The sequence below is a fragment of the Callithrix jacchus genome, chromosome 6 (genome assembly GCF_049354715.1).
Source record: "Callithrix jacchus isolate 240 chromosome 6, calJac240_pri, whole genome shotgun sequence".
Lineage (NCBI taxonomy): Eukaryota > Metazoa > Chordata > Mammalia > Primates > Cebidae > Callithrix > Callithrix jacchus.
This window is the reverse complement of record NC_133507.1, coordinates 151,991,390-152,003,398: the sequence shown is the minus strand read 5'-3', so window position 1 is coordinate 152,003,398 and position 12,009 is coordinate 151,991,390. Positions and strand designations below refer to the sequence as shown.

General features: G+C 38.6%; 1 protein-coding gene across 20 annotated transcripts in view; it reads right to left on the bottom strand.

The window, feature by feature from the left end:
* Positions 1–12,009, bottom strand: part of SP100 (SP100 nuclear antigen) — a 123,896-nt gene that overhangs the window by 46,039 nt on the left and 65,848 nt on the right. For 16 of the 20 annotated variants that reach the window (XM_054258020.2, XM_078328792.1, XM_078328794.1 and 13 more), the window contains 2 exons: positions 10,732–10,848; positions 9,721–9,774 (listed from right to left, as the gene is read on the bottom strand). In XM_054258020.2, the coding sequence (XP_054113995.1) occupies positions 9,721–9,774; positions 10,732–10,848 (171 nt within the window). The remainder of the gene's footprint in view (positions 1–9,720; positions 9,775–10,731; positions 10,849–12,009) is intronic. The other 4 variants (XM_078328796.1, XM_054258014.2, XM_078328790.1 and 1 more) reach the window with 1 other exon arrangement.

Below are 12,009 nucleotides of genomic sequence, written 5' to 3'. Positions count from 1 at the left end.
GAAGAGTTGTTAGTGTTCCTAAGTACAAGAAGGCTGTGACATGGGAGAGAAAGTGTGTGTGTTAGATAAGCTTTGTTCAGGCGTGAGTTACAGTGCTGTTGGCTATGAGTTCAATAGTAACGAATCAATGTGATATTAAATAAGTATCTTTATACAGAAACACATACAAAACAGGGTTATATATTGATCAGTTGATGAAAATATGACCAGAAGCTTCCAATAACCGAATTCTGTATTTTTATTAGAAGTAATGGTCCAATATTTGCTAAGTCTGTGTTCATGGTGACTTTATAGAATATAACTACCAGGAAGAATGAGAATTGATGGTATATGTGTGTGTGTGAATACATACACACACATATTTGTATTTTCAGAATCTACCCACTTTTGAACACTTCCACTGCTACCAACTTAGTCCAATTCACTGCCACCCTTCTAAGACCATTGCAATAGCCTCCTTGCTCCTGCCCATCCTTGCCCTCCTAAAGTCTATTATTCATGTAGAATCCAGAGTTTGTCCTCAAAAACATAATTCAGATTATATTCCCCAGCTGAAAACTCTCTGATATCTAAGAATCCAGAGTTGGCTGGGCGCGGTGGCTCACGCCTGTAATCCCAGCACTTTGGGAGGCCGAGGCCGGTGGATCACGAGGTCAAGAGATCGAGACCATCTTGGTCAACATGGTGAAACCCCGTCTCTACTAAAAATACAAAAAAATAGCTGGGCATGGTGGTGCGTGCCTATAATCCCAGCTACTCAGGAGGCTGAGGCAGGAGAATTGCCTGAACCCAGGAGGCGGAGGTTGCGGTGAGCTGATATCGAGTCATTGCACTCCAGCCTGGGTAACAAGAACGAAACACCATCTCAAAAACAAACAAACAAACAAACAAACAAAGAATCCAGAGTCTTTAACTTAAGGCCTATAAGTGCTATATACCTCTAAGCAATCACTTCCCACCCAACCCCTCTCTACCTCTCCAGCCAGTGGCCTCCTTGCTACTCCCTAAAGGACCATGTATAGTGCTGTCTCAGGTCTTTGCAGCTGAGGTTTTCTCTGTCTCCGCTTCATGGTTTAGTCACTCAATGCACTTAGATTTTGAGTTAAATAGCTTGTTAGCAAGACTCTCCTTGGCGATCCTACATAAAATGGCACATTTGTCACTCTACACCTTCATTATTCTTCATTTTTCTTTATAACATTGTCACTATCTGAAATATTATGTACTTATTTGTGTATTGCTTATATATCCTAAGTAGAATGTAAGCTTGATGAGATTTTACTCGCTTCCTTATCCCAATTGAGCAGCATTGGAAATAAGCATTTGCTGAATGAATGAATAAAGAGTGTAAAAAGGAAAGAGAATAAATAGTGAGATATCGCTACGTTCATGAATAGAAACACTCAATATTTTAGAGATGTCAGTTATCTCCACATTTATTCTATGTAACTGCAATAAAAATTGAACAGGGTTTTCAAAGGTTGACAAAATGATATTAAAAGTTATAAGAATGATAAAAACGGCCATAATAGCCAAGACAATTTTGAAAGAGAAAAAATTGAGAGAACTTAGCTTACCTGATATTAATACATTACAAAATTATAGCGCTTAGAATAGTGTGATATGTATTGATGCAGAATAGATAGGGCAATGGATCAGACTAGAAAGCCCAGAAACAAATCCATATATATATGTAAATGGCAGCTTGATGCATACTACGTGTGACATTACACATCAGTGGAGAAGTTGGGACAATTGATTATCCATGTTGGAAAAAATTAGAACCTTACATTATGCCACACTAAAAAAATTGTAAATATACAAATGAGAAAAGAAATAACAATGTCTCCATCTAATATTCCCAAAAGCAAATCTTGAGATAGGGTTTTGTTATCAGTAGGTTTATTTTTGAAGTGATCTCAAGGATTAAGAGTGAGGAACTAGGAAGACGGAGCCAACTGGGCTGGTCACCAGTGTGGTCAACTGAGCCTCATTCTTGCTGGGGACTCTCTGAAGAACCATAATGGATGATCCTCAGGCTGCCCATCTCAGGAATGGAAGCGAGAGGATTTATTCACTGGATCTGACTTTATTAGCCAAGATGTTCCATAAAGTAAGAAAAATACGAAAATACCTTGGTAACCTGAGATTAGGCCAAGATTTCTTAAACAAGATTGAAAAACATAATTATAAGGGATCATACAGACCAATTACACAAGGATGGAATCTTTCATACATCAAAACTTACAATTAAGTGAAAAGATAGGTTCAAAAGGTGATATCAAAGAGGCTGGGGGAGTTTTTAAGAAATGAAGATCAGGCAAGGCCTCTCCATGGAGGAGATACTTCAGCTGAAACATGAATAAGAACATGAAACCATTCCTACCAGATAAAAGCATCTTATGTAGAGTCCATACAAAGTGCAGGGGTTCTGAAGCTGAACACTGCTTGGTTTATTCAAGGAAGGCCAGAGTAGCAAGTGAGCCGGGAATCGCAAGGGATGAGATTTAAGAGCTGATCAGGGGTAGCCTATGTAATATTTCGTAGGCACGGTAAGAAGTTTAGACTCTTTTTCTAGGTTCATCTGGAAACCACTGAAAGGGTATAGCAGCTGGGTGGCCAGTTATTGAGTGGAGAATGGATTCCAGTGGGCAAGAAAGAAAGCAGAGAGACCAGTTAGGAGGACTATGCAGTGTTCCACATGCAAGGTAATAGGACCTGGCAGGGAAGATAAAGAATGGACAGATTTGATATACAGTCTTGGAACTTGTTGATGGAGAGAGTGCAAGGGGTTAGGATAGGGGGAAATCAAGCTTACCTTCTACATTTTTGGCTTAATCTTAGTAAATATGGTGCCATTTACTGAGATGAGGATTACCGATGAGGATGACAAGTTTGGGAGTGAGAATGAAGAATTGGGTTCGACACATCAGATTTAAGACACCTGTTAGACTTCAAGTAGAAGTTTGGAGTAAGAAGTTGAATTTACGACTTGGCAGTTGAGGAGAAAGAGAAGAAGAGAAATATAATTGGTAGTCATTCACATATTGATAAAATTTAAAGAACAGTACTGGATGCAATTCCTAGGGATAGAGTATATTAGAAAGTACTCAGGCTCAATCCTCAATATTGGGGAACTCCAATATGTAGACATCAGGAAGCCAAGAAGGGACCACCACCAGCACCACCATCAATACTACCACCAGTACTATCACTGTCCACACTACCACCACGATCACCAGCAAGTGACCAGGAAGGAGCTACTAGCCAGTAGGAGATGGGGGTGTTCCAGAAGACAAGGAAAGAGAGTGCATCCATCCACACTGCCCCAAGGGGACCACCTTCTCCCAGTTCACGCACCTGATCATGGTCATACTAATACCTGCCAGGCGTTAGGAGGCAAAGGGCAGCCAACAACTCCCAATCAGAAAGGCCATGAGCAGATGATCACTGCAGGCCACGCTCAGACACGCCACACCAGCTCGATCTCTCTGAATGGAGGAACCAGCTTTTTGGAAACAGACCTTTGCAGGCCTCAGGCCTTAGGCTCCTGACAGGAGATTCACTTCCCCTTCCACCATTTCTCTGCACACCTATCGTCTACTGCCTGCCTCATCTGTGAAGCCAGCAGCACATTCACCCGTGGACAATCTGTACAGTTCTCCTAGGGAGAAGCCAAGCTGCTTACTGAGAACATATAGTCTAGAAGCAGCCTTGCCCACATAATTGAGATCCACAGAGAACCTGGATTCGCTGACAATATTGATTATCATGTGATTATCTGTGACAAAGAGCAAGCAATGGAAAATCCCTGATCTTCTAATTTATAGTTTATTGACATTTCTTTACCTATCCTTTTATTTTTAATATTTTTATTTGCTTGCTTTAAGTACGTATTTTGTAGAATCACATATTTGGATTAAATTTTCACAAACTGGTAGAATTAATTTATTCATGTAAATTACTCACCCAGTAACTATTAATTGGGCACTTATTGTGAATCAACTCACTATCCTAGATGCTGAGGATACAGTTGTGAATAAAACAAAGTCCTTGCTGGCATAGAACTTATAGTCTTGTGAGGAGACAGCAATGAAGAAATAAACACAGAAGACAGCAGAGTGTTTTCAGGAAAAGTAAACTAGAATAAAGACTTCAGGGAGCGGTGAACAGAGCTGGAAGTGTGTGCAGGAGGAGGATGTGTTATTTTATATAGAAAAGCCAGGAAGAACTTCTCATAAATCAGCATTTGAGGAGAGGCCTAACAAAAAGTCAAAGAGCAAGCCATTAATCCTGTCCTTCATTGGTCAAGATGCTCAAGTCATACTCTAGCAAGACTATTGCAGGCTCTGAGCACACTGCCTTATCCTGTGGAAGTGGGGGTCACTGTGGATTGTCTTGCCATGTCCTATAGACTGAGATATGGTGACTTCATCTCCAACCAAAAGCATTCTACCATCTCCACTGTGAGCATGGGCTTGGCCAAAGTCTCTCAAAATCTTGGCTACTGTGCTGAAGCCTTTCACATTCTTGGTTGGGGGAATCCCCTAATCCCTTTAAATCTGTATCTGTCTTCCATTTCACCTGATTTCCTATTTTACTTCAATAGTGATGGACAGTTTTGAAATCTGTTTGTACATCCCAACCCAAAACAGGTACCCCGAAGGAAGACTGAGTCCTTAGTACAGCTGTGGTCTAATTCACAAGGGAAGAAAGGTTGTGGGAGGGCTGCGAGTGTGAAGTAGATAAGTAGAACACTTAAAAGGGAAGTGTGATGAGGCCCATAGGATGAAGTCTGGTAAATGGAAGTGGTATAAAGAAAAGCCATCAGTATTTTGAGATAAAAGAGAATAAAATGCAGAAACTATCTTAATGATGTTGGGAATAATAATTAGCCTATAGACAGTAGTAAAATATTATACAAGATGTAGTGTTAAAAGAAAGACACTATCAGCATCCTCACCTAAATACTGAACTAACTTCACATTTTGTATTTAGGTGAAGACAAAAAAGGAAGTCTGAAAATAAAATGATATGAGATCTGGAGCTCATTCAGAATGGAGAATGGGAGAGCTGTAGTTGAAAAATCGATATGCATCCTAGGCAGGGCGTGGTGGCTCCTGCCTGTAATCCCAGCACTTTGGGAAGCCAAGGTGACTGGATCACCTGAGGTCAGAGTTCGAGACCAAACTGACCAATGTGGTAAAACCCCATCTCTACTAAAGATATAAAAATTAGCTGGGGATAATGGTGGGCACCTGTGGTCCCAGCTACTCAGGAGGCTGAGACAGTAGAATTGCTCGAATCTGAGAGGCAGAAGTTGCAGCAAGCTGAGATTGCAGCACTGAACTCCAGCCTGGGTGACAAAAAAAAAAAAAAAAAATCTATATGCATCCTATTTCACCATTTTTAGGTGAGATTCATTTCAGGCACTTCTTTATTTTTCCCAGTAACATTGAGCTCCACAGGCTTACATATCTTGTAACTCTAACTCAGGAAATTCCACAGGCTAGATTTAAAAAATGTAAGTCTTCATAACTAACAAAAGAAATTACTGAAGGAGATGAAAGGAAAGGCCCTTCAACCCATAGTTGTGGAAGGAGAGAGAACATTCTGCACCATAACACTAACATAAGGAATCTGATTTGGCAAAGCGTTAAATTAGAAATTTCAAAAGAAGACCAGTCTTACTCTCTTGCAAAATATGGAAGCATGTCTTTTCATAACCATTACTGATTTGTTCTATTCTCTGCTAACATGAACTTGTCCTTAGGAGAGCTATCTGAAGAAGAGGTCTTGTGATAATCCCACAAAATAGAAAATTATTGCCACTTCTCATGAAACCAATTTCCAAAGAAACATGTAATTCTAATTAATTGTCTTATTTCATAATTTTTAGGCCCAGCCATAATATTTTAAGTGATACCTGGATCCCTACACTGTATAAATGCTTGTAAGATTTTATATTAACTCAGTGCCATTCTAATTCTCTCATATGAAAGTAAGAAATTGACTATAGGTTTATTTTAAATAAAGATTTTGAGAGTCTTATCTTATTTAAATTCACTTCAGTTATTATGTAATAGAAAAAAAGATATTAACACATAAATGTATACAACATACAAAACATTTTTAAAATGCCAGAATTATACAAAGAAAATTTTTAGTGGAAGAACACAAGACATGAATAAGAGTAAAAGTCTCTGTTCTTCCCAAATTAACCTGCAAGTTCAATGATTTTTTTTTTTTTTTTTTTTGAGACAGGGTCTTGTTCTGTCACCCAGGCTGGAGTGCAGTGGTGCAGTCTCGGCTCACTGCATCCTCTGCCTCTCGAGTTCAAACAATCCTCCTGCCTCCGTCTCCTGAGTAGCTGGGATTACAGATGTAAGCCACCACAATCAGCCAGTTGAATGCATTTCTAATCAGAGCTTTTGATGGATTTGGAAGAGATTTCTTGAGGAGTTGGAAGAGATTTCTTGAGCTCATTCTAAAATTCACCCCCACTGAGGCATCAGGATGGTTCTACCTCTGAGCTCTTCTTTCTTTTCTGTAGTCTCTTCAATTACAAAAGAAAATCATAGAATATAGACAGGTAAAGGCACTGTGTAATCAAAATGGTGATTTATATCACCATGCCACAGAGTGGAGAATGTTTTGTAAATTCCCACTCGCTTACACACAAAGGCAAATCCCATGTGGATTATATATGCAAACATTAAAAATGATCAGTTATATCAAACTTCTAGAATCAAATTTAGAACAATATTTTAAAAATCTTGAGGAAGAAATGTCTATTGCAAATATGATATGGAACCGGGGAACTAGTCAGAAAACGGCTGGCAAATTTGACTGCATAAAAATTTAAAACTTATCTAGGACAAAATATTCCCCTAACAAATCTAAAAGAGAAACAACAAATGGACAAAATACTAGCAATGCATATGACCAAGATTTAAAATATACGACATATAAGATTTCTGTATTCATTCAGCATAATAAGAAAAACACCACAACATAAAACACTAGCAGCATTCTCTGACAAAGAGTTCTACAAAGAAGAAAAAGAAACGACCAATAATAAACGAAAAATTCCTGACCTGACCACACTAAACATGAGAGCAATGCATGTTAAAGCAACCCTGAAATAGACTTTTTTATATTTCTATTTAAAAGGTTTTTATTCTCTAGATATATTAGCTTGAAAAGCAAGAAAGGAAAAGTATGTACAGAATTACTTTATTTAAATAAATAAAACCATTCCAAAATGTGTTAATACACGCATAGTAAAATTCTGGAAAGATAGACACCAATGTTCACAAGAACATCTATTTTAAAATCAGAATGAAAACAAAGATGGAGACAGAATAAAAAGCAACATGAGCATTTTGAAAAATAAATTGCTACTTTAAAAGGCATTCAGGTTTTGTCTTATGAGAGGTGTAGGAAAAGTGCTCCTGGAATTGACAAACAAATTTAGTAAAGTTTCAAGATACAAAATCGATGTATAAAAATCAGTAGCATCTTTATACATTAAAAACGTTCTAGCTGAGAACTAAATGAAGAACACAGTCCCATTTACAACAGCCACGAAGAAAACGAGATTCCCTAGGAATTCATTCAGCCAAGAAGGTAAAAGATGTCTACAAGAAGAACTACAAAACATTGCTAAAAGAAATCAGAGATGACACAAATAAATAGAAAAACATTCCATGCTCATGGTTTGGAAGAATCAATTTAGTTTAAATGGCTATACTGTTTAAATCACTTTACAGGCTCAACAACATCCTTATCAAAATAAAAGTGCTATTCTTCACAGAGTTAGAAAAATCTATTCTAAAACTCATTTGGAACTATCAAAGAGCCTGAATAGCCAAAGCAATTGTAAGCAAAAAGAACAAAGCTGGCTGGGCGTGATGGCTCAGCCCATAAGATCAAGAGATCGAGACCATCCTGGTCAACATGGTGAAACCCCGTCTCTACTAAAAATACAAAAATTAGCTGGGGATGGTGGTGCGTGCCTGTAGTCCCAGCTACTCAGGAGGCTGAGACAGGAGAATTGTTTGAACCCAGGAGGCGGAGGTTGCAGTGAGCTGAGATCACACCATTGCACTCCAGCCTGGGTAACAAGAGTGAAATTCCGTGTCAAAAAAAAAGAACAAAAAGAAAGAACAGAGCTAGTGGCATCACATTGCCCGACTTCAAACTCTACTATCAGGCTGCAGTGATCAAAATAGCATGGTAGTGGTACAGAAACAGACACATAGACCAGTGGAACAGAACAGAGAACCCAGAAACAAATCTGCTCACCTACAACTACCTCATCTTCAACAAAATCAACCAAAAATAAGCAATGGGAAATGGGCTGTCTATTCAAGAAATGATGCTGGAATAACTGGCTGGACATACAAAGAAGAATGAAGCTGGACCCATAGTTCTCATCCTATGCAAAAATTAACTCAAGATGGATTAAAGATTTAAATGTAAGACCTAAAACTATAAAAATCATAGAATAAAATCTAGGAAATACCCTTCCTGATATAGACCTTGGCAAATAATTTATAGCTAAGCTTCCAAAAACAATTGCAACTAAAACAAAAATGGGCAAGTGGAACCTAATTAAACTAAATAACTTCTGCACAACAAAAGAAATTACCAAAAGAGTGAACAGGCAGTTTTCAGAATGGGAGAAAATTTTTGCAAATTGTGCATATGACAAAGGTCTAATAACCAGAATCTAGAAGAAACTTAAACAAACAAACAAGCAAAAACCCAAAAATCCAATTTAAAAATGGGCAAAGGACATGAACAGACACTTCTCAAAAGAAAACATACAAATGGTCAACAAACATATGAAAAAATGTCCAACATCACTAATCATCAGATAAACGCAAATCAAAATCACAGTGAGATATCACCTCAGACTACTCAGAATGGCAATTATCAAAAAGTCAAAAAAAAAATTAAAAATAACAGATCCTGGCAAGGTTGTGGAGGAAAAGGAACATGGTTTGTGGGGGTGTAAAGTTAGTTCAACCATTGTGTAAGACAATGTGGCGATTTCTCAAAGACCTAAAGACTGAAATACCATTTGACCCAGCAATCCCACTACCTTTAGGTATATACCCAAAGGAAAATAATTCATTCTATCAAAAACATACATGCACTCACATGTTCTTTGTAGTGTTATTCACAACAGAAAAGACATGGAACCAACCTAGTTGCCCATTAACAGCGAATTGGATAAAGAAAATATGGCACGCATATACACCATGAAACAGTAGGCAGCCATAGAAGGAATGAAAACATGTCCTTTGCAACAACATAGGTGGAGCTGGAGGCTGTTATCCCAAGCAACTTAATGCAAGAACAGAAAACCAAATACTGCATGTTCTTACTGATAAGTGGGAGCTAAAGATCGAATACACATAAATATGAAGATGGGAACAAGAGACACTGGGGACCACTAGATGGGGGAGAGAGAGACGGAGGGTGGCATGGGCTGAAGAATCATCTGTTCAGTACTATGCATACTGCCTGGGTGATGGGATTTTTGGGACCCCAAGACTCAGCATCACACAATTTACCCACATAATAAACCTGCACATGTACCCTTTAATCTATAATAAAAGTTGAAAAAAGAAAATAATGATAATAAGCCTTAGCATTAAAAAATAGTTCATTTGTAACATAAAAATTAAGTAAATTCTGATTTGTTCTTACTTCTTTTCCCACTGTGTTTTTCCAAAGTAGAATTGTTTTCAACATCCATGGTATCTAGAAAGTGACAGGTAGTGGTCAGAGAACTGTAATTTATAAGTAAAATGTACAAATCTTATGACAATTCATTCTACATGGAAGGCTTGGGTTTTATAACAATATTCTGAGTATAATTTATCTGTCTTCCTTCCAAAGGAAACAGATACTGAATTGATGTCTAAGGTCTTCCTCTAGTTCTCTGAGACTTTGAAACAGCTCCTAATTACTTAATTAGGCACCAGTCTCCTCATTTATGAAACAGGGATGGCAGCAGTTATCCTGTTCAGCTTTAAACTTTTTATGAATATTAAATATGATTGTATTTGCAAACATTAATAGGAAATCACTATATAAATCAATAACAGACCAGAGCATATCTTTTAAAACTATGTTTTTAGCTTAAGAGTAGGTATCTGAGGCTTCTTCCTGGCAGGTAGCAGGACTATCTGTCTTTTTAGGCCTTTCCAAAGTTGTGACAAAGTGGCACTATTACCCGTGAGTGGAAGAATGTGTTTTTGTTTGTTTGTTTGTTGCAAGAAGAAGCGTGGAACCTGCGTTATGTATTCAACACTTAGCATTGATAGGCTAATATAGCAAGTGAGATACTGCTGTTTTTATCAGTGTGTTTTTACTACCTAAGACAGCTCATTCTGATAAACAAGAGTATATAATGATCTCTTGCCTCCCAGCAGTTCCCAAAAGAGTCAGGTTAGGCAAATGCAGAGAACAGGATCCTGGCATGGACTGAACCTGTTCTTTGTCACAGTCTGCTCACAGTCAAGTGCAGCAGGAAAGGAAGGCTATGATTTCAGGCTTCTGAAATTTTGAGGCTTGAGGCCTGTGATCCTACTTCCTGTTGGTGATCCAGAGGCTGCTTGATGCTCCGCTTCAACTCTGATCACTTCCCACATCCCTACCCAGTGTCTGTGAAATCGACTGAGCCACTTCCATCCCAAGACCCTAGGGCAGCCTTACCCATCATGCCAGATGCTTGGCTACTTTCAGGCCTTGCTTCTTGGCTTCTTTTCACACCTTTTGGAAAACACATGACACAGGTGCACTTCTTATTTTCAGGTTCTTGTAGCTCTGTTCCTAAATTGTGATTTGTAAAAGTTTTTATTTGTGCTTACTCCCCTCCTGAGATTCTCCTTTCCCCCAATTTTGTGACTACCCACTCCCCACAGCTAAGTTAAGGGATGGGCGCTACCTCTGAAATCTTTTTCTTTTGTTGTTCCTCACTGTATTTGTCCCTTCTGTTCGTGAATAACCCTGAGAATTTCATCTTGAAATAAAGGGTCAATTAAGAGTATCTTTCAGTGACAGAGAACACTGGAGGAGCAAAGGCTGGTTTTAGGGAAAGAGACGAAGTGCCTAGTTTTGGTGGTGTTGAGACTGAAGTTTGAAGATACTGAGTGGTGAAGACTCTAAGGTCTTCAGGACCTCGGACAGGAGCCTCCTGAATGAGTTTAGAAGAGAGGGCTGGCTGGAGATATACATGTAGGAATCATGAAGTTGTGGGTGGTGACTGAAATCCTAGGAGTGGATGAAATGCCTGAGTGAGGCCTTTTGTAATCTGGGTGAGTCAGAGGGGCCAGGGGATACCTTATTCCGAAAACTTAGGGCTATTATGAATCATGACTTGTGCTAAGGTTGCTTTTAACTCACGGTCCCTTCAGAACCCACACTCTCTCCATCATTCTCTTCTCTCCCTTTTACATTTCCCCCTTCTCACCTCCATTTTCTCTCATGTTTTAATTCTTTATCTACATACTTGACATTGTACCACATTTTTTACACCACTCCATTTTATCACCCTTTGTGTGTATCTCATTCCACCTGTTTTCCTGTTTACATCTCTAGATCTAGTTTTACTATTGAGGTGAACTTCTTTCTCCTGTCACTTGCCCATTTTGTTCTCTCTTCTGTCTTTGTTTCTCTGAATCTTATCTTGATCGTTTGCCTGTTTTCAAGATTTCAATCTTTGTCTTTATCAACATTTTCTTTATCTGTATTCATCTTTATCTCAGATTATTACTTTACCACCAAATGCCTGCTCTTTGGACACTGACCACATAGCCATCTCTATTACCTTTGTCTGTTCCCTATGAGCTTTCTACCTTGCAAGGCTGTCAAACAATCACAAATTTTATTTTCATGTTTCTGGTACAATTTCTGAGAAGTATTTTGAAAATTATCCCTCTTCCCCCACAGAACTCCCTGACCTGGAATATTTGGATTCCTCATCCACTTAGA